This window comes from Tyto alba, unplaced genomic scaffold (genome assembly GCF_018691265.1).
Source record: "Tyto alba isolate M040663 unplaced genomic scaffold, T.alba_DEE_v4.0 Super-Scaffold_14, whole genome shotgun sequence".
Lineage (NCBI taxonomy): Eukaryota > Metazoa > Chordata > Aves > Strigiformes > Tytonidae > Tyto > Tyto alba.
The window spans coordinates 22,360,148-22,381,728 of NW_024881276.1; the positions used below are offsets into that span (position 1 = coordinate 22,360,148).

Below are 21,581 nucleotides of genomic sequence, written 5' to 3' on the forward strand. Positions count from 1 at the left end.
GTCTGGCAGGAATCCTCAGGTGAGTGTAGACTTTTCAAGTCATTGAATCTGTTCAGGGGCAAAATAAATGCCAACTAATGCAAAGACAATGCAGCCATCTATGTGTCTGGGCTGCTGGAACAGTGCAGTAAAAAAAAATCTCTGCTTGTGGTTTGTGAGAGAGGAGATGTATGTACTGCCAGCTGTTAAGTCATCTCTTAATAAAAACAAAACAAAAGAATTGTCAATGCAATGGAGTAATAAGAGCAGAATGAGATTTTTGGCTACTCCTAACATCAGTGGACCTCTCCAAAGTGTTAGACTTCGTTGAAAATTCCCAGTCTTCTCTTTTTTTTTTTTTTTTTTTTTTTCCTCCTGTTTAAGTTGTGAAAAACAGTGGAAGTGTATTTATATGCTTTATGCACTTTGATTTTTATTAAGTTGTTGATGTCCAGTTCTGAAAAGGGCTTCTTGCATTGCTATCTAATTATTCTTCCTCTTGCCCTCTAGATGAATTCCTATGTGTGTACGTATGCAAGGATTATTGGCTAAGGAGAAAACAAGGAAAGCTGTTAAAGTAGTTGCTCGTTAACTGTGTTATCTTTACAGTTACATGCTAGATTTTTTCTTTCCTCTCTACTTGAAGTTATGTGATGACTAAGATGGTTCTTTTTAAAATAACTTCCAGTGCTCAAGGAATATGATAGTGTGCTCACTTGGTGTAACAGACACTGTTTTGGTAGCTTAGAACTTGGCGGACACTGTTTCAGAGCTCTGTATATATAGAGAAGTAATATAAATGATTCTGTTGTGTACATTCCTTAACAGATCAAAAATGTATTCCATTACCTCATCAAGATGCAAGATTAGACACCTTGCTACCTCTCTATGGGCATTTTTCTTAATCGGAGGATTTGTTTTCCAAAAGGGAAGAACTGAAAGGAGAAATGGAAGAGAAACCAGCTGTTGAATTATGTATATTTTATATTGCAGTCTCTAACTCATTTAGTTTGTGAAGCAACAAAACCTAAGAGCCCAGTAAATATTTTTTTATCAAGCACCATTTTCTTGTGGTTAGGATTAAGTAGCCTTTATTCCTAACATTGCTGGTGACTATCAGCTCTGGCATTCTGGAGTGACTCTGGGGTGACTGCTGTCTTTGTGACCCTGTCTATAAAATAAGAGTGATATTTTCATCCTTTTAAAATCTCTTCAGGAACTGAAATTGAAAGGGACATAGCTGAACTGAATTGAAGGTACTCATATGATTTAAATGTCATATTTACCACCTTCAAATGCAAGGAGCAAATGTGATGGAGCAGTATGAATCCTGTCTAGACTGTGACTTGCATTATTCCTGGCAGATGTATTTATTTATGGAATTTATCTTTTTATGTGTAGGCATCAATGTATTATTCTTTGTTAAACCATGAGACTATCAAATGATAGTCTGGAGTTACTTGCTAATACAAGAAAACCTATTTGAAAAATAGCATTTAATAGGAAGACTGATGTTTATCTTCACAATAATTCTGGAATACTTACGAAGTGTTTTGAGTAATGAGATTTGATCCAGAAATACATTTAATGGTGAGTTGGATGCTACAAATTTAGAAGTAAAAAAAAAAATGGTTTGGTTTGTTTGTTTGTGTTTTTTTTTTTTTTTTTTACAGGCTCTAGAGTATTCTTCAGTCTGTCTTTCAAAATCCCTTCAACAACTCTGCACTGCTCCACCTTAGTTGTGGATTTTGTTGCTCATGATTTTTACATTCAATTTTTAACACGCTCTCAAAACTTTCTGATGTGACACACAAGCAGGATGCAATGCAACTTTTAGAATTTGTAGCTTATTTAAACTGAAATGAGATTTCAGTGCACAACTTAAACCTTCAACCTTGATCCCAAATGTTTGTTTCTGATGAACTGCAAAGGCTTACAGGGTGGGAAAGAATGGAGAGGCAGGTCCTAGAGCCTGAAAGAAAAAGTGTGTGTGAGTGCATCCAAAACCCCAGTAATGGGAGTTGTTTCCAGCATCCTCCTTAAAGACAATCTCTCTCTGGATGATCCATCTGCATTTCTGTGGGACCACTCTTGAGTTCCTTACTGAATCTGTATCTTCTGCATTTTCTTGAATGTTTATTTTTAACCATCTGTCTAAAGCAAGGACAGCAGGTTTGTGTCATCGTGTTCCAAAGTTTCTTAGCCAGGTGTTTGGGTTAGAACCAATTCAGTGAAATGGACTACAGCAGGGTCAGTGCGTGCAGTATCTTGGTGTAGAAGGACTCTCACATTCCTGATGATTAAGACTTACTGAAAGTCTGCCAGAATCCGAGTGCCATGTGTAGCTACTGTACCCATGGGCAAGTGTGGGTTTCCCCAGAGCTTAATAGCTCCAGGTCATGTCAGTTCTGCAGGGTCTGAGCCAGCCCTTGCCAAGCCACTGAAAGGTTTCTGTTCTGCACTTCCTGAAGCACCAGGTCTGGAGGGGCTTTGCTGGCACAGTGCCACACCACAGTGTGGAGCTGGCTCAGCTCTGGGGTTGCAGCTACTACAAAATTGTGTAGTCCAAAGTCCTAGAGAACAGAAGCTGTGTGACTTTGCTTGTGACCTTGGTGCTCTAGCCCTATACTGTTGAATACCCCTCAGATGCATCAGGGTTTGTTTATATGCAGTTGCATCTCAACTGACGAGTTTTGTGGACCCAGAGTGTTTCTGCTCTTGTGGCAGGGTTAGTACACTGTGTGTGGTTTATCTCGCGAATTGACCACTTTTAAGCATAAATACAGAAATCAAATGGCCGCCTGTTCTTCCTCTGATCCCCTAATTACAGCCCATTTACACTGTATGTTGCACATCACCTCCTCCTTTCATACTCACTTTTTTCTCACTGTATAATCCCTTCCTCCAACTTTACTCAAAATACTCAGCTCAGGGCTGCATGCGTTTATTTATCTCCTGTATTCTTCCTTATCCTTCCCTGCTCTCCAGATTTGGACAACAGCGAGAAAAATGGCTGCTTGTCTTGCCTAAGAGTTAGTGGTGCTGAATCTGATTCAAGCAGTAGATGCCACATGTCTAGTGTAACTGCTGTTTCTCTTCTCCCTGTCTTTGGATTGCTCTTGCTTCCTCTCCCAACCTGCTGTCTTCTAGGACTCCTGTACTTTCCTTTTGATGATACTCTGGTCCTCATAGACACCTAGCCTTGGTTCCTTCCACAGGTGTCATCTGGTGTTTCAGCAGTATGCAGTGTTGTGAGAGAAGGTAGAAGGTGATTGTATATCCAGGAGGCATACAAGTACCTTCTAAGGTTCTACATCTTCCCTCTCTTTCCAGTGAAGTACAGAAAGGACAGTGTATTTTGAAACATAGTCTGTTTTGGTATTCCTGAACTTGGTTTGAAATGTCTTGCTGGTGGAAGCTGGCCAACTGTTGTGGTGGGAGATGGTCCAAAAAGCACTTGAAATTTTGAGTGATATTTCAGTGCAGTATACTGGTACTCTGAGGAGCATTAAAATCACTTGAGTGCCTGCTTTAAACTTGTATTCTATAATTAAGTTCACTGTTACATTTGGGTTCAGAAAGGAACGTTTCCCCTAGGTTAGCCACATAGGTTGACCACACTGAATATCCTCCCTGTCCTCTGTTTTGTATAGGGTGAAGTCATCTTCAGCTCATTGAGGAGTTAATTTAACAAAGTCCTTTGTTTACTGCAAATGCCTAAGTTTTAGGCAGTGTTCATCTCTCTTCTCTTTGTCATGTTGTCATTGCTGTGGCTTGCAGCCTCTTATTACTGGTCTTACCACCTCACTATATAGAGTACGGATGTCAGCTAGCCAGACTGCAAGCTACATAGAAAGATAATGTAGTTTTCTTTATACTTGCCCACATAATGTTTATCGTGTACCTCTGGTAGTGATAAGAAGAGGGAACACTGGAGTAGTTTTCAAGGAGGTGACAGGGGCTCTCCATAGATACCTGCTATACTCAAGTGGCTTGAGAGCTGCACCCACTGTGAGAGTATAGGCTAGCAAGCTCTGATACAGGAGTTTGGAAAGCCTCTGTGGTATGTACTGACATGCAGGGCAGATGTTCTCTTACCACTTTTGAAAGAAGCCTCGGTTCTACAGTTGTTTGTGACTATGAGGAATTTTTGATCACCCAAATCAATCCTTTCCAAACCAGTGGAAGTGACTGTCAGGATGTCTTACTAAGGAGGTTATGGGAAGGCGAAGTGGTATCAACAGTTTTTATTCAATCTGAATTCGTTTGAATCTGGACACAGTAGACTTGTTGCATGCTAAAATTTCCTGACTGAAAATTAAACTTGTTCTGTAAAGAAATGGTGCAGGCAGGTCACAGTTTTCTTTTTGTAATGTAACCGAGGAAGTACAGATTTATTGAAATACTGGGTTATAAATATATCCAGAGTTTTAAAACAGCTAAAAGAAAAGTATGGAGCATTATTCTTTAATTTTAAACTTGACATGGTGGCTGCAGAGGTTTACAGCAATGTTGGGGTTTAGGTGTATTGGGTCCTAATAGTAGAATTACAAGAAACTGTACTTGAAGTGAGGGTGAGAGACGAAAGGATTCATGCTTATTTTTGCAGGTCAGTTGTGTCTGGAAAACTGAGCAGGTTCACTCTTTTCTCTTACTCACCGGGTTTTACTGGTAGCAACTAAATAATAGAGAACATAAATGTGTGTATACCAGAAGAATGGAAGATAAAGATTGTACTTATTTTTGCTACTATATCTTTGAGTGTTACAAGTGTGGAAAAAAAGCACCCTATCACATGTTTTTAAAATAATTTTAAAATTATCTGAAGGAGTGCAGTTCTTGAGGTGACTTTACTAGAACATTAATCTGTCATGGTTTTGTCCATTCAAACTTATGTAAGTTTGTCTTCAATCAAGGCTTCTCTTTTTAAAATAATTTTGAAATTTTAAACACCAAACCTTTAAAGTCCACATCACTGCTTTCAGTATTTAAAACTTGATGTAACCACTGATGAAATTGCATCTCTGATAGTTTGTTTTTTTTCTCTTCTATTTTAAAATAGGCCTTGATGTCAAAAGCGAAGCATGCCAGCGATTTTTTCGAGATGGGTTAACAATATCTTTCACAAAAATCCTTACAGATGAGGCAGTGAGCGGCTGGAAGTTTGAGATTCATGTGAGTTTTTAATGCTGTGTTTCTGAAAAGCATAGTAATTTAAATGAGGAAGGTGATTTCCCTTGTGACTATGAGGAGACTGCAGATACTGAATCTCATTTTTGAAACTCATCTCAACAGAGAACTGGGAGAACTCCTTGTATACATGGCTCGGGAGGGGGTGGGGAGTCATCCTTCTATCATTGTTTTGTCTTACTGCCTCTGGTGTTTTTGGAAGGAAGTAAAAGAGGTCATATGGGGAGGAATAGAACTTCATATGTTCAGTAGTGCAGCTCTTGTTAGACAGGCTGTCTTTGGCTGGATGTATAGAGATTTCTTATGTGCATGCTAGGACATGAAAACTTGCTTTTTTTAGTAAAAGCTTTTAACCACCTGCTGACTGCTGAATGTTTGTAGCAGGTGCTTGAATATAGAAACTACCTGTTGGACAGCTAGTCACGTGCCAAATGAGAAACTGTAAGAATCTTCATAAGGAAATTAAAATATGTGAGAGATATGGATAGAAGAAGGAAAAATTAGTAGTTCAGTGGTGATTCATTAATGTCTTGATCAAAAATATTTGTGTCTTTTTCCTAAATCTAATTTTAGCTGAAAACAGATAAAGTTTGTTTAAAGCCTTTATTGGATGAAGTACAAATTAAAATAGAATGTTGTAAATCTCTTATGGAACTCTGAATGCTAGGTACAGATGATTCACAGTTTTATGGTCCATATTCATTGTGCAGTCACCTGCCACATTCTTGGTGGTTGTTTCTTTCTTAATAGAGATGTATTATTAACAACACTCATCGACTAGTGGAACTCTGTGTGGCCAAGCTGTCCCAAGATTGGTTTCCCCTTCTTGAACTTCTTGCCATGGCCTTAAATCCTCACTGCAAATTCCATCTATACAATGGTACTCGTCCCTCAGAAACAGTTCCTGCAGGAGTCCAGCTCGCTGAAGATGAACTTTATGCCCGTCCTCCTGACCCACGATCACCAAAGGTATGAGAGCATTTTCAGACCTGTATTATTAATTTTATGCAGTGTTATCTAATTACACAGTAGCCATAGAGAAGTGTTTTTAGAGGGGAAAAACCCCCCAGCTTAATTCACTATATCACTAGGATGTTAGCATGATATTTTGACTTCTAACGATTCATGATTTAATGTAACTTTCCCCTTCTAACTCTTTCAGTCTTTGGTCCACAATCAAACTGTATCATGTGTTTCTGTGGTAAGCTGGCAAACTCTATTGAAATGCCATTCCTACTCTGTTAATTGGGTTGCTTGTATTTGCCAGTTGATGGATTTACCTTCTTATTCAACATGATTTTGTAGGTGACATATTGTGAGGAGGAGACTATGTGATAAAGTAGAAATTTTCTCTTCCTTTTCTTACAGTTCCCAGTGATGGGAGAAATGTTTTTAATTGGGCATGGGATGCTAGCGTTAGCATGATTTTGGGTTATGGGGTTTTTTGGTTTGGTTTGTTTTTTTGGGGGTTTGGGGTTGGGTTTTGTTTTTGAACTGGCAGTGCAGATTACTAATCTGTTCTGATTCTTGGGTCTGCATTTTTTAGAATTCTGCTCCAAATGGCACTGGTACAACTTCAGGAGCTAAATGAATTACATTTTTGTTGCTTTCTTCATTTTTTTCATTTTAGTAGAACTGCTAGCTATTGATAAGTAAGAACCAAAGATAAAGAACTTGGTGTCCTTGGACTTCCTTTCATTGCTAACTGTGTTTAGAAGAGTGTTATTTTGCATTCTTACTGATTTTTATATGCAGCATTATCACATCCAGGACCACAAAAAAAATACCAGATTTGTCATGCTTTCTGTAGTAACTTAGCAGCCAAAACTGAACAGGAAGTAAAGTCATGTTTATTCTTATATATTTGATAAATTTCTTTGAATAACTAATACCCAGTATCTGTTGTTTGTCATGTTAATGGGAAAAAACTTGTTGCCTATTTCTAAGCATTTCCTTAAAACTGAATATTTAAACGACATAGGCAAGTTTACTGTCAATTCTGTTACCTCCTAACACTTTATTGTGTAAGGACTTTTTTGAAGAAAGTTTTATAACTAACAGGTACTTGAAAGTACTTCTAGATGGTAATTTGTAAATGTCAGAAAATAACTGTTTATTATATTGCAGGGTTGGCTAGTAGATCTTATCAACAAGTTTGGCACATTAAATGGATTTCAGATCTTGCATGATCGCTTCATGAGTGGATCAGCATTGAATGTTCAGATAATTGCAGCTCTCATCAAGTAAGTTTTTTTTAAAATAATGATTTACATATTTGGAAAAGTTGGACTACGGATAAAATACTATGTTGATGCAAAGCTTAATGTTTTCTTGAAGCAGTTCCCCTCACTCTATCTCTTAACTAGTTGTGTTTACCTTCAGCATTTCATGTGCTTGTAAGTAGACTTGAGTTTCTTGAATGAATTGCTCCTTACTATCTTAATATTACACAACTACTGATTATGGCACTTTGATCTCTTTTTTCTTTCTTTTTAGGCCATTTGGACAATGTTACGAATTTCTAACATTACATACAGTGAAGAAATATTTCCTTCCAATTATAGAAATGGTTCCACAATTTTTAGAAAATTTAACAGATGATGAACTGAAAAAAGAAGCAAAGAATGAAGCCAAAAATGATGCCCTGTCAATGATAATCAAATCTCTAAAGAATTTAGCTTCAAGAGTTCCAGGACAAGAAGAAACCGTAAAAAACTTAGAAATATTTAGGTTAAAAATGATACTTAGGTAAGATGCTACTCCTAATATGATATGCTCCTGGTGACTTTTTTTTTTTCATGCTTCTTACATTTAATTTCTCTTACAGGTTGTTACAAATTTCTTCTTTCAATGGTAAAATGAATGCACTAAATGAAGTTAACAAAGTAATATCCAGTGTGTCATATTATACTCATCGGCATGGTAATCCTGAAGAGGAAGAATGGCTTACAGCTGAAAGAATGGCAGTAAGTTCTCCTCTTCATTGAAATTCATTGAGTAGATTTTCTTCCTCCTTATTACTTTAATTGTTGAAGTAGCTATATATTAAGGATTCTGCACACAATCCTAATCTTCATATCTAGTGTTATAAACAGTAGATATCACGTCATAGTAATAAGTCATTTTAATAGCAGTCTTTCTGTGAAAAAATGCTATATATGTTTCAGAACTGCTGTTGACAATTGCTTTCAGTGCTGCTAAAAACAGGCTTTGAAAAGGGATCCTTGAATATTATGTTTTTATGTAGTGTTTAAAAAATAAATAAAACAACCCTAGATAAAACAGGTGTGATTCATTGGAAACTTTAGTGCCATTGTACCTAAAAATTGAATGTCCTTTTAAATAAGGATGTAGTTTGGGGTTTGTGCTTCAAGTAATTTTTTGTCATTAGAGCTCTAAGTGACTACTCAGCTTTTCACATTTCAGCTGGATTCTTTTGTACAGAAAGTTGTAGATACCACATTTTTATTTATTTAATATTCACGTATGTTGAATACTGTTTCATGCTTGAGTGCATATATAGAGAGCTATTAAAACAAACATTTATGAAGTTAAAGTAAGGACATATTTCTCTTAATCTTTGTGAAATTTAATTATGTTAACTGGTTTTTGCACTGTTCTGCCCTGGCTTTGTGACTGGCTATCTGTTGTGAGGTTTATAATCTGCAAAAGGACTGCTGACAAAAAAGAATGACTGCAGTTTGACTTTTTAAAGCAATGGGAGGAATTGTGCATATTTCCTATAGTTTGACATCTCAGACAAGACCTTAATTTTAAATGAAAACAACTAGATTTAAGTATTTCACAAGACTAGCTTGAATATTTTAAGTCTGTAATCAAGGGAACTGTTGTGAGGTATGATGCTGTGTATGTTTATTTCCTTTGTCAGCGCTCAAAGCACACACTGCGTTGCTTCAGTAGGACAGAAAACACAGGACACTGTCAGTGACACCACTGAAAAAATTTCATCTACTTAAATATGGCTTTAATATCTGCCTCTGATTCAATTAGAAGCATTTTAAAAACCCCTATAAGTGGCAGTACTTCCATAATCTGACTTTTTTGTATTTCAGTCCTTGCTTATGCCTTTTTTAATGTGATATGCTATACGCATACCAGTAAAGCTAGAAGTGTATTAACTTGGTTTTGATATTTAATGATTGTGAATTGGAAGAGAAAAATTTTGTTCCTTGTATGGAAGAGTTAACTGTTCTTCCCACTGGCTTTTTATGTGTAAAGTTGTTTAAACATTTCTGTGCTTTGAGTTCACTATTTTAATATGTCTGAAAAAATATTTCCCCTTAAGATATCACTGTGACTAGCAGATTGGGTTATTTAAATGCTGATTTTTTTTTTTTTAATAGGAAATTAAAGTTAAGAGATAAATACCTTCCTCTTGTGCTGCATCTGTCTCATTTTTGCCAGTTAGTATATTGTGTATAAAGTCATTAACCTGTAAGAGGTTGAAATTTTTCTGCTTTAACTTCAATATCAGTGACAGCACTTCAGTAACTTGAGATGGCATTGCTTCTTCTTATATTCAGGAATGGATCCAGCAGAATAATATTTTATCAATTGTGTTGAGAGATAGTCTTCATCAACCTCAGTATGTAGAGAAGTTAGAGAAAATTCTCCGTTTTGTCATCAAAGAAAAAGCCCTCACTTTGCAGGATCTTGACAACATTTGGGCTGCACAGGTAAAGAATTCAACTGCTTGCATGTTACTGCACAAGAGGGATCTTGGATGTCATGTATTGAGAAGATGACATGTGCTTCTTTTGCTTGGTGTTAGACAAAATTAACAGAAAATTTGAAATCAAGTGGTGCTGTTTTGGGGGATCCTGGATCTCCAAATTATCTTCTCAACTGTATTCAGTGGAAGGGACAGCTACGCATGTATATAAAGTCTAAAGCAACAGTTCAGAACGTGATGCATAGATTTTCCTTTTTCAGTATTAAGGAACCCTCAATATTCACCAGAGTCTAGATTATGAAAGAACATGGTACTTGATGACTTAGTATTTTAAAATGCATTAAGAATATGTATTGCCAATCTCTGAGTTCACCACAGTTGTCTAGCTTTTTCTTGAGCACAGCACTGTTAATAAGGCTTATAATAATGACTGTTCTAGAAGTTGTTTAACAGCAAATTCTTCCCTTTGTCTTGTAATGATTATCTTGGAAAAACAATAAATTTCACAGTATTGACTTGTTTACGTAAAAGTTTGGTGAAGCTGGGCTTCCTAGCTGTGTGCTGCATGAGTTTAGCAGACATAATGGGCAGCTGAAGAGACAAAATCATTATTAATTATCTAGTAGACATAAAATGAAGGGTCGTTTTAGGATAGAAACAGGCATGAGTACATACATCCTTGTTCATAAGTAACGGGTAGTGAATCTCTGACTTGTACAAGTAAGCCTTTAGGCCAGTCTTTCAAGTGTGGGAAGGCTAAATCCGGTTTCCAAGATAGAGGGTTTTGGCAGGGACAGAGTTAAATTTCTTCATAATAGCTTATTTAAGATTATGTAGGTAAAGCAAAAGATTTATCTGTTAAACTGTATCTCAACCCACAAGATTTCTCACTTTTACCCTTCTGATTCTCTCCCCCATCCCACTGTGGGGTGGGGAGTGAGTGAGCAGCTGTGTAGGGCTCAGCTGCCAACTGGGGTTATACTGTGACAGGGGCCAATACAGGAACTGGGTAGTAGTATATCCCTACTTTACATGTGTTCACACTCTTCTGAAACTAACAGTTTGGCTTAAGTGGATTTATCCAGGTGTCCCTATTTTCAGGTTACATTTAAAACACCTGGGACTATAGGTTATGTAGTGGAGGATTGACTTGAGATCTCTGGTGTTTCAACTAACTTCATAATCTCTAGACTTCAATTCCAGCATGGTAGTAACTGCACAGGCTGAACTCAAATTTTCTCCTGAGGGATGAGTCCTGTTTAGAAAATTACATCATGTAACAGAGCAATACACAGATTACTTGAATTAAGGTCTGTGATCATACCATTAGTTTTCAACTTGTTGTCTGTAGACCTTTCCAGACTGTAAGAAGTCTGTGGGGGGAAAAAAAAACTTTGAGAAGTTAGTTCAGTGTTACTAGGCTTGTATTAGCTATATTAGAGCTTCATCTTCTATAAGAAGGGAAAAAAAAAAAACCAACTGAAATTTGGAAAAAAGTCTTCCAAGCAATTATATTACTCCTAGTGCTTGGAAATGGGATGTGTAGATAAGATAGTTTAAGACAAACTTTTTTACCCTTCCAGAAAAGTGGTACAACACTTAAAAGACAGGGATAGTCCACCCCAACAGTTGCAGAAAATAGAGGAATAAATTTCCCATGCTCTCAGATACCCAGCTTACTCTGCTTAATTCTTATGCTTTCAATTAGGTAGTTGCTGCAGTGCACTTGCTTTGGTTTTGCCCTGTTTTTTATTTTTGTGTGAAAGCTTTAAGTCAGTCTTGTTCAGGTAGATGATTTCACTGTGGCTTTGACCATGGAATTAAAATAGACTAAAATGTAAGAATGCCAAAACCTGCTAATACAGAATGATTTTTACCAACTTCACTATTACCCGAGTTGGATGTTATTATTAAATGACTGCTTCTAAGAGTGGCTGGAGCATGAAATTCAGTAGTGAGGAGTTGGTTTACTGTGTAGCTTTATATAACAGGCAGGCTATTTTAGCTCTGGCTCAGTACAGCAACAGTGTGGTTTTGCTTTCAGGCTAGAGCCATTATTTTGCTGCCTGGGTTTAGAGGCAACAAGTTAGCTGTGTAGAAGTGCCATGAGAATCTCAGTATGCAACTAGAATAAAAATAAATCTATGAAAAGTAATACAATCGTGCTGCTTCTCTGTTTAGAAAGCAACATAAGTTTTATTGGAGTGTTTTCATGTCTAACAAAGCCAGTGCTCACAGTGTAGAAGTATATTTGATTCTAATGTTGGAAGTCTCTGAAGGCAGGCATTAAGTTGCAGTCTGAATTGTATGGAAAGATGCAGCTGGACGATGAATAAAATTGCAGAGATTAGTGTTGGAGTCTCATTACTTAAATTCTGAAGCATTTAAATAGAACTAAACATGCGCTTTCCTGTTTCTGCACCAAGCTGACATTTCGCACAACAGGTTCCTTACCTTCTCCTGTTGTCTTGTACTGCTTCCCCAGCCTTTTCTGATCTTAAGGGCTTCCCATGTCTGTTAAAAACCTCCCAAGATAAGATTGTTATATGCCTTATTCTTACTCTTCTTGCCCTGCCCCCACAGCAGCTGTGCATACTTCTCCTTTTGAATTGTTATATTGTAGATGTTCTTTCTGCCCTGTGTGCTCTCAGTTTTTCTTTTTATCCAGGAAATGGCCTGGTAAAAGAAAAAAATAATATGATGTTTTACAAAACCACTTATTCCACCTGATTTTGCAATTCCCTCTCTCATCATCTGACCCATAACATGAAAATGAATATTACCACTTAAATTTTCTTTTAAAAAAGTAAATTTTATGGCACGCTATAACGGATTTACAGCACAGCATGTAACAAAGCTGTTAGTCTTTTTTTTTTTTGTGTACTACTGATGCAAGCTTTTAGAAGGAAATGAATTTCAAAACTGCACATGCATGCACTTTTAATACTGTACAAGATTAATTACAATGAGTTTGTTTTCTAGGTACTTGTTTTGCATTTTTTATTCTACAATTACAGGAAATTTTTCTGCAGTAAATCAGCTATTGATTCACATAGTCCAAAATTGTTGGTTTAGAGTGCAGATTTAAAGTACGGGATGCACTTTCCAGCCTGGGCATGTGGGAATGAAATTTTCTTCCCGCCCAGTTAAAGTTGAGCTAGCTGTTCTTTTTCATATTTTCTTCTTCCTTAAATGTCAAAACTGTGATACACACCAAACTCTCACTTAAAATCATGTCTAGTATAGAACTCAACATCTTCCCATTAGTGGTTTGATTGTTAAACTTCATAAGTTTATAAGATGCTGGAAACGTTGTCTGCCAACAAATTGTTTGTAATAGAAGGCTTTAGTTGCCCGTAAACCCACTAGCACAAAGGAAGTTCTTCATCCTGAGAAGCTATGTGGAAGTACTAAAAATTGTTTTATAGCTTAAAACACCTCAATGAAATTCATTGAGGAAGTGGATTTTGAGTCTTTTCTTTAAAAAAAACAAACAAAACTACATTAAATTAAAATACTGATTTGTAAGTTAAAATACCCTTTTAGACTTTATTGTCTGGTGTCCCAGCATGATTTGTTAAAAAAAAAAAATATTGTGACACTGCAGTATTTATATTCTAATTAAATACTTGTGTACATACACGCAGAGCACACTTAAACATATAAGGGAAGTCTAAATATTGTGACTTTTCAGTGAAGTAAGCATTCAATTTGCCATGCTGCTCCCACAGCAGTAGATTTTCTTGCTGGCCACCTCAAACAGTCATCTTGTAAAAATGATGGAGGATGTCTTGCTGCTTGACTTAATATCTGGGTGGATTCTTTTTGTCTTCTTGACAGGCAGGAAAACATGAAGCCATTGTAAAAAATGTACATGATCTCCTTGCAAAATTAGCGTGGGATTTCTCTCCTGAACAGCTTGATCACCTCTTTGATTGTTTTAAGGTAACTGTGCATGTTTTGACTATATTCAGGAAATGGGCTGTAAGGTTGAGTACAGATATGTCACTCTTTCAACATCTACTTTCTACTTATTTTAGTTACAGATAGTTTCCTTGCGTTAAAAGACTTCTTAATGTGTATCAACAGTCTGTAATATTTACTAGTAGAAATGCTAGATTGTGCTATTCTTTAATGTTCATTCATTGTGAGATTTTCAGTTTACTTCCTGTCTAAAGCAAAGGCTAGTTATGCTAGTTCAATTAAAAGTTTTGTTTTCTGGTTTAAATGCTTTTGAGTAATGCATGTCTGTTGAGGCCTGTAGTATTACAGTGACACTTAGCAATCCTAGTAATATTGAATTTTTCAAACAAAACAAGTTATTTACATATTGTTTTGCATTTGTTCCAAAACATAAACTGTTGGTGATTTAGTAAATAATGTTTTTCTTCTAGCATTAGAGTCAGTTTCATCAAGTTTACCAGGCACTGCTACTTCTGATCTTTAAGTAGGGGAGATCAAGGACTTCCGTTCCCTGCTCCCCCAATTTCCTCTTTATCACGTAGTAATTTTTCTGTGGTTAACACAGATACAGAATGAAACAGTCTCAGGAATATACAGTTAATGTTTATAAACATACAATGATTTGACTGAAATAACAAAATAACTTCTGAAAGTTTGTTATTCATTGGCTTCTTATGTATGCTAACATTAACATTCGTAGCTTCCAGCAGTGGTGCTGTCTGGCTTGTTCTACTGTTTCAGTTTTAGGAGATGATGTGCTGTACTAGAAAATGCAAACCAGCTTTGTAGACTCTTGTTTTCTGTTTTTAGATAAATGCGTTATAGTCACATGTTCGCTTACATGCAATTTGTGCTCAGATTAATGGGGGTCTTCTAGATTGGTGAATATGGCTCTAGTGTTTTGTAATCCAGATAATTAAGTAAATTCTTGGAAATTCCGTGTGTAAACTGTTGCAAGTTTTGTCTGACCTTGAGAGATGGATACGAAGTAACGTTACGTTGGAACCTGACTCAGAAAAAGCTTAACTTACTGCAGAGGACATTTGTTTCAGTTAGGTTCAGAGACACGAGTGATATTAAAATCTTACTCATTTAGTGATTCTAATTTATTTAAGAGTCTTTTAAGTATAAGCACAGGAGTTTTGAGAAAGCATTTGCAAGAAACAGCTGAGTCTGCTCTATTTTGACTGTTGGTGAACTTGTCAATGGTAATGTTAACTTTTACAAGCACAACTGTAATCTTTATTTAAAGATTTTTTTTTTTTTTTTTAAGTCTTAAGTTGAATACTCTTCAGTTGTAAACACCAGAAGAGCTATTCAGTTGTGTCTGGCTTACGTATTGATCTTATGTGCTATTTATTTTTAATGAAAGAAATTAACATAAAAGTTTTTTATATATTTGTATCACTTTATTGTTGCATCGTTTGTTAACAGTGCAGGTTATGTGTGGAATTAAAAAAAAGTGGTTTTCATATCAAATAAAATATTTTCTTAGGCAAGTTGGACAAATGCAAGCAAAAAACAGCGTGAGAAGTTACTTGAGTTAATTCGTCGTCTCGCAGAGGATGACAAGGATGGTGTGATGGCACACAAAGTGCTGAACCTTTTGTGGAATTTGGCTCATAGTGATGATGTACCAGTTGATATCATGGACCAGGCTCTTAGTGCCCATATAAAAATTTTAGATTACAGCTGTTCACAGGTGAGTAATCCAGCATGTTCTATTGTGAAATTAGTCACTGACAGTTTCATCCCATCCCCCATTAAAAATTGAAGGGATTTGATAACTTAACAAGTGTTCCTTATCATAGATTTGTAATATTCTACTAGCATCCATGTACTTCTAAAATCTTATGGGACGTGTTTTAAATAACACAGTTCTTGCTTTAATTGGAGAGGGTGAGATATATCAGTTTATCTGTCTGGTTGCAATTGGTGACAAACTGTAATGACCTCATGGGAGGAAATGGAAAAGAACCATACCAAAATAAATGATGAGGAAGGAGGAGCAGTCCCCCTCCTGCCTTTGTTTTTTTTTTTCTGAACTTGATTATGCTAATTTGTTTGGGTGGGTTGTTTGTTTGTTTTTGTTTTGTTATGTTTTGGGTTGGGTTTTTTTTTTTCAATAAGACCTTGGATGTCTTGTATAATATTAGAAAGTACCTAGCAAAGGATAATGAAAACTATTACATGCTCTCCTTCCCCACCCAACATTCTGTGTAAGTCTGCTAGAATAATAATTCACTGTGGTTTGAAATTAATCCATTATCTGTCTTGACAGCCACTAGCAGGTTTTGTTTCTTGGTTGTTAGGAAACAGTTTCCCATTGTTTCTTGATATTTTATAGCAGTTTATTCTGAGTATCAGTGAGTAAAAATAAATGGAAGAAGGAAAAGAGCAAATTATTTAAACACTGATGATTGTCTCTAGCTACAGGTTTTCTTAAATGCATACTAATTGCTTGAGTGCTTGAAGGCAGAGCTTGTAACACGCTGATAGCTTCTGCCAACATGTAGTGCTGTTCAGGTACTTTTCTTACACTTGTATGCTGCAGAACTCAGTTGATCTAGTATTTGTGTGGCTTTTTATGTTCTGTTCTATCTTGGAAACTAAATAAAATAATGGAATGATGATAGTTTCTACAATATACTTGATTTATAAACGCTTGATCTTTAAGGATCGAGATACACAAAAGATCCAGTGGATAGATCGTTTTATAGAAGAGCTTCGCACAAATGACAAATGGGTCATTCCTGCACTGAAACAAATTAGAGAAATTTGCAGTTTGTTTGGTGAAGCACCACAAAACTTGAGGTAAGAATGGAAATAAAAATTTTGTCTTTTTTAAAAGTTGAATGGGTTGGAATGAGACAAATTTTAATTATTTTTTTTTTTAAAAGAGGCAGGGAAAGCTTTGGTAAAATCATGACCTGTGTTTAAAGATGTTCTTGAGTTTGTTTTAATGTGTGTAAATAGCCTCTAGGTTCAGTCACTGAGGTTCGGTAAAGAGCATTAACAGTTTCCTCAAACATGCTTTTATTAATTTTTAGAGTAGTAATATGATTTGTGGAAAATCTGGGTTTATTTTTCTGTTATCTATGGGATTCCTTGCTTAACAGTGGAATTAGCTTACAAAGTGTATTTTATATGCATATATATACACAGAAATACCCACCCACCCCTGTTCTTTGATGATCATTTTATACAGGTCATCTAGTTTATATACTTGAAATTAAAGGTGACTTTTTTTGTCTGGGAAAAATACTCTACTGACTCTCTCCTGAATGGAAGAGATTAGAAATGTGTTGGGTTTGTTTTAATGGGTTTGTTTTTTTGGTTGGGGGTGGGGGGGGTTGGTAGGGTTTTTTTTAAAAGGCAGGAAAAAAAGAAAAGCCATTGTCTGGACTAGTTAAATATATGTGCTTGTTTTTCATTATTTTAAGTATTTTCCCGCTACAGAAATATCTTAGATTATGTGTACCTAACAGTTTTTGGATTCACATCAGAATTTTTACAAATTCCAGAAAAATGTTTGCTTATCAGTGTTGCGTAATTGCTTTGTTTTAATTCTTGTAAGCAGGTGAACTATTCAAATCAGTGTTGCTATTACAGTCTGCTTACAAGAAGGATCAAGGCAGGGAAAGTTGAAAAAAATAAGCCTTCAGCTTATACAACACTGTCTTCTTACTGATACTGTTTTAAAGAGCTGTGATAATACAGCATTTCTGGCTTCTGGAGGTTTCTTTATTCATTTAGTTTGCAACATCTTTCTCAATTTTCATGACATTTTAATCCTTTACAGTGTGACATTAATGATTATTTGGCGTTTTTCCGACAAGATCACAGTTACCTGCTTATTAGCGGATAAGTCTGTTTTCTGTGTCTTGGGGTCCTTAACCTTTTACGTGCTGTAATATCGAGGCAAATGTAGCTACCTGGTTATTCATGGTACTTGTTAAAGTTGAATGTTTTTTAGTACAATGCCTTAACAAAGAGGCTTTGCTTTAAGTAATTGTTGACGCAGAGCTCATTCAAGGCACTGATTAGGTTTCTGCTCTGAATCAATCTTGGGAGGAACCTAACTTCTTGTGATTGTGGAAATTCAGGTTCCCTGTATGGTATATGTTAGATGGTTTGAATTTTTTTTGGGGGGTGGGGCGGATGGTCAAACCATCTCTTCCTCACATTTCAGGGAAGTCTGCATTGCAGTATGTAATAATACCTCATTTTTATGCAGGATTTGAAAACACATAGGGCAAGAAAGTAAACTTTGAATCAAAGGTTTCAATCAAGGGTCTTATAAAGACCTTTTCCTGTGGAGAAGCCTTTATTAGCAAGATACTGTCAAGAGAGTTTTTTTTAGCCAGATAGTATTACTGCCCAGGTGACTGGGAAACCCCCATGAGTGAAAACATCATTTTGAAATAATTGGTGACTTCCCAGTCCTCAGAGCTTTCTGATAACTCTTAGCATTGATACAGTTTGGGAATTGTAATGCATGCATCCAATACCTGTTCCTATCAGCTTACCTTATTTGACTTAAAACATGAATCTCTAACATCCTTCTAGAATTTGGATTGAAAATAGATCAAAACTGATGTTTGTGACAACTGCCCCAAAAACATTTCACAGAGCTTTCTGTATGCAGCATTAACTCCATAATCTATATACTACTCTTGTGGGGTGGTTCAGTTGATTGGCACTGGCAATTTTAAGTTTGGTCCAGGGCAACTTAGGCTGCTGACTCTTGGCAAAAAGAAGTGTAAATTACCTTGCACCATTGGCACTGTAGAGATTCTTTTGAGGAGGTTTTAATTGTTGCTAGTTATTCTTGCAGTTGAGCAAAGTGAGGAATTGGTTATACCACTATATACCAATATATAACCAATATATACCAATATTGGTTATATATGCTTTGGCAAAATTTAGCTCCCTGACCACAAAGAAATGCTGTATGTTTTGGGAAGTTTATCTTAACCAGAATTGCAACAGCATAAGAAAAAAAACCTCTTATTTAGGTGCAAGGATTCGTACTAATATAAAGGAGTAGTCAACTTAATTATTCAACATACTGACCTTTAGTGTACAGATAATTAATCATGTTAATTTTCTCTGTGTTGGCTGATAGAGGTAGGGCCTCCTGTATACCAATTTGAAGCACTTTGACCTGAATCTACTCAAGCAATAGAAGACTGGTCTTCTAAATTACTTGCCCAGAAGAATTAACTGAGCATTGAGAAGACCTTCTGTAAGAGTTAAGGGTTTCGTTGGTACTTTAAGGCAACAGTGGTGCTAGCTTCAAGTCACTTTTTAGCATAAATAGTAGAACTTGCTAGGTTTTGTCGCTGCTATTTGGTCCTCTAATGTCTGCTTTTAATGGTACATAGCATTTCGTTGTCTAGTAGAACGCTTAACTTCAAAAACTGAGTTATATGTGTGGTAGTATGTTGGGCAAGTTACATGTGCAGATGAATAATTTCTTTTAAAGCCATTTAAATTAAGTTGTTTGGAAATTTGCCTTTGTCACTTTGCTAGTATTTTTCTAGTATGTAATCATACACTCTAACTATGTAATACCCTTTTTAGTATTTCTAGAGTGAGTACTTCGGCATCTATTTCACAACGCTGGTTTTTCTTGTTATATATTGGCCTTTACTAAAGGAACATGTTCCAATGGCAACATAATCATATAGCCTATCGTCAGATGCTTAAGGAACAATTCTACAGTTGCATGTGGAGTTTGCTTTAATTCTAGAAAGTCGTGTCAGATCAGCTCTTTTTCGGTTCCTAAAGACAATTGTCTTGCCTTTGACTCCAGCCTAGTAGATGATGAAAATAACATCTTAAATATTGCTCACAAATACTATGTAACAACTCACAACTCCTAGCTCTAGTAGCCAACTTTTAGAAGTAGTTGCTAACCAAGATGAATCCATGAGTCTAAATTTACTGTTTGTGCCTGTAGTTGAGAAAGGGGAAAAGTAAAAAATGTCTAGCACAGAAGATTTATTTAGTCTTCTGCTGATAAAGCTTTCTTTTTGCTGTGCTTTGTAAAATTGATACAAATGCATAATATTATGAGTATATAAATACACACTCCAGTAGCTTGATTCTACAAAATACCCTATCTTACTACTTCTTGTTCCTTTAGTTGCTTCATCATATGTATTTCCCAAATAGTCAGTGTTCTTATTTACTGGTATCCTTTGTAAATGCATCTCTCTATCTAGAGGTAACATCTCGAGTAGCCACCAGAGACATCCAATCTTCTGCTGGTTTTCTGCTGGTTTATGCTGAACAAGGAGGGTTTATGGAGATGGAATGAAGTGTAATTAGAAAGTTTCTCAAAGAGAAAACAGAGGATGTTCTTTCTGGGTGTATGAAGTCCTGTATGTTTTCTTCCTTCGTACTTCTATCCATTCTGTTTTCTCTCTGACAAATGTTTAAATCGTTGTTTTTTTGGTTTTTTTTTTTTTTTTTTTTGCTATTAAACACAATTTGTGTTGTAAGTGTCTCTTTCAGGCTGTTTTGGGAAGGTCTGCATGTTACGAAATTTAATCTTTTGAAGACCTCTGCTAGCAGGCCAAGCTCTTGGTTGCAGATAACAAAATTATTGGTAGGGTGTTGATGGCTTTTGTCTTTTAAATGCAGATTGACAGTTTTCTTTGGTCCAGTGAATCAATTTAGCTGCTGTTGTTACACCTGCAGTAAAATGTGGTTATTAGCTGCAAGATCATTATCAGCTGATGCTGGAACCTGGATTTCTTCCTTTACTGTTCTCAAACTGTGTGGTGATACTTGCTGTAGGTCATGTAGCATGGAGACCCTGTTTCCTAGTGTGCTGGGTTTCTGTGGCAGGGTTTTTGGTACCAGGGGAGGGGCCTTCAGCAATGGCCTCTGTGAGAAGGTCCCCCCCAGCTCCAAGTTGGACCTGCCTCTGGCCAAGGCCAAACCAATTAGCAATGGTGCTTGCGCTTCTGCAATAACATATTTAAGAGGGAGGAACCTGTTGGAGTTGTGGGGAAGAGGTGCAACATCTATGTGAACACCCAGGTCAGTGGAAGAACGGAAGAGGAAGGGGGAGGAGGTATGCTGGTGCAGAGCCCCACCCTGTAACCTGTGGCAAGATGGCAGGGCAGCCCCCCTGCCACCTATGAAGGTCTGAGGTGGAGCAGAGGCCAACCTGAAACTGTGGAGGAGCCCATACCTGAGCAGGCATCTGTGCTTAAAGGAAGCCAGGACTCTGAGGGGAGAAGTGGCCCCCACTGTTGTGGTTTGGCGCTGGGAGGGCTGCAACACGCGGGGGTGACCCATGCCAGAGCAGCACAGGAATGGCTGCAGCCTGTGGGGGGGACTCACACCAGGAAGGTTAATGAAGGACCATCTAGTGAGATGGGAGCCACATGGATCAGGGGAGGAGTGTGCGGTGTTCATCCCACCTCCTGAGAAGGACGGAGTGGGGAGCTGACTGTAACCCCCATCCCCTGCCCCCTGTGCCGCTGGAGGCAGAGGTGGAGAGATCAAGAGCAGAGCTGAGGCTGGGAAGAAGGGAGGGATGGGGGGAGGTGTTTTTAGATGTGGTGGCTGCTTCTCACTGTCCCGCCTTGTCTGTTAAGTGTTGGTTTTGTTAGTGCTTGAATTAATGATGTTCTTTCTTTCCCCTAATGAGTCTGTCTTTTGCCCATGAATTAATGGGTGAGCCTCCCCTCCCTGTCCTTATTTCAACTCCTAAGCCTTTTACTTCATTTTCTCCTTC

The 21,581-nt window shown here is 37.0% G+C and overlaps 1 protein-coding gene across 5 annotated transcripts in view; it reads left to right on the plus strand.

The window, feature by feature from the left end:
• Positions 1-21,581, plus strand: part of USP9X (ubiquitin specific peptidase 9 X-linked) — a 106,876-nt gene that overhangs the window by 29,979 nt on the left and 55,316 nt on the right. For all 5 annotated transcript variants that reach the window (XM_042789069.1, XM_042789070.1, XM_042789068.1 and 2 more), the window contains exons 5-13: positions 5,042-5,154; positions 5,920-6,138; positions 7,297-7,412; positions 7,666-7,917; positions 7,997-8,135; positions 9,714-9,866; positions 13,703-13,807; positions 15,321-15,527; positions 16,503-16,639. In XM_042789069.1, coding sequence (XP_042645003.1) covers positions 5,042-5,154; positions 5,920-6,138; positions 7,297-7,412; positions 7,666-7,917; positions 7,997-8,135; positions 9,714-9,866; positions 13,703-13,807; positions 15,321-15,527; positions 16,503-16,639 — 1,441 coding nt within the window. The remainder of the gene's footprint in view (positions 1-5,041; positions 5,155-5,919; positions 6,139-7,296; positions 7,413-7,665; positions 7,918-7,996; positions 8,136-9,713; positions 9,867-13,702; positions 13,808-15,320; positions 15,528-16,502; positions 16,640-21,581) is intronic.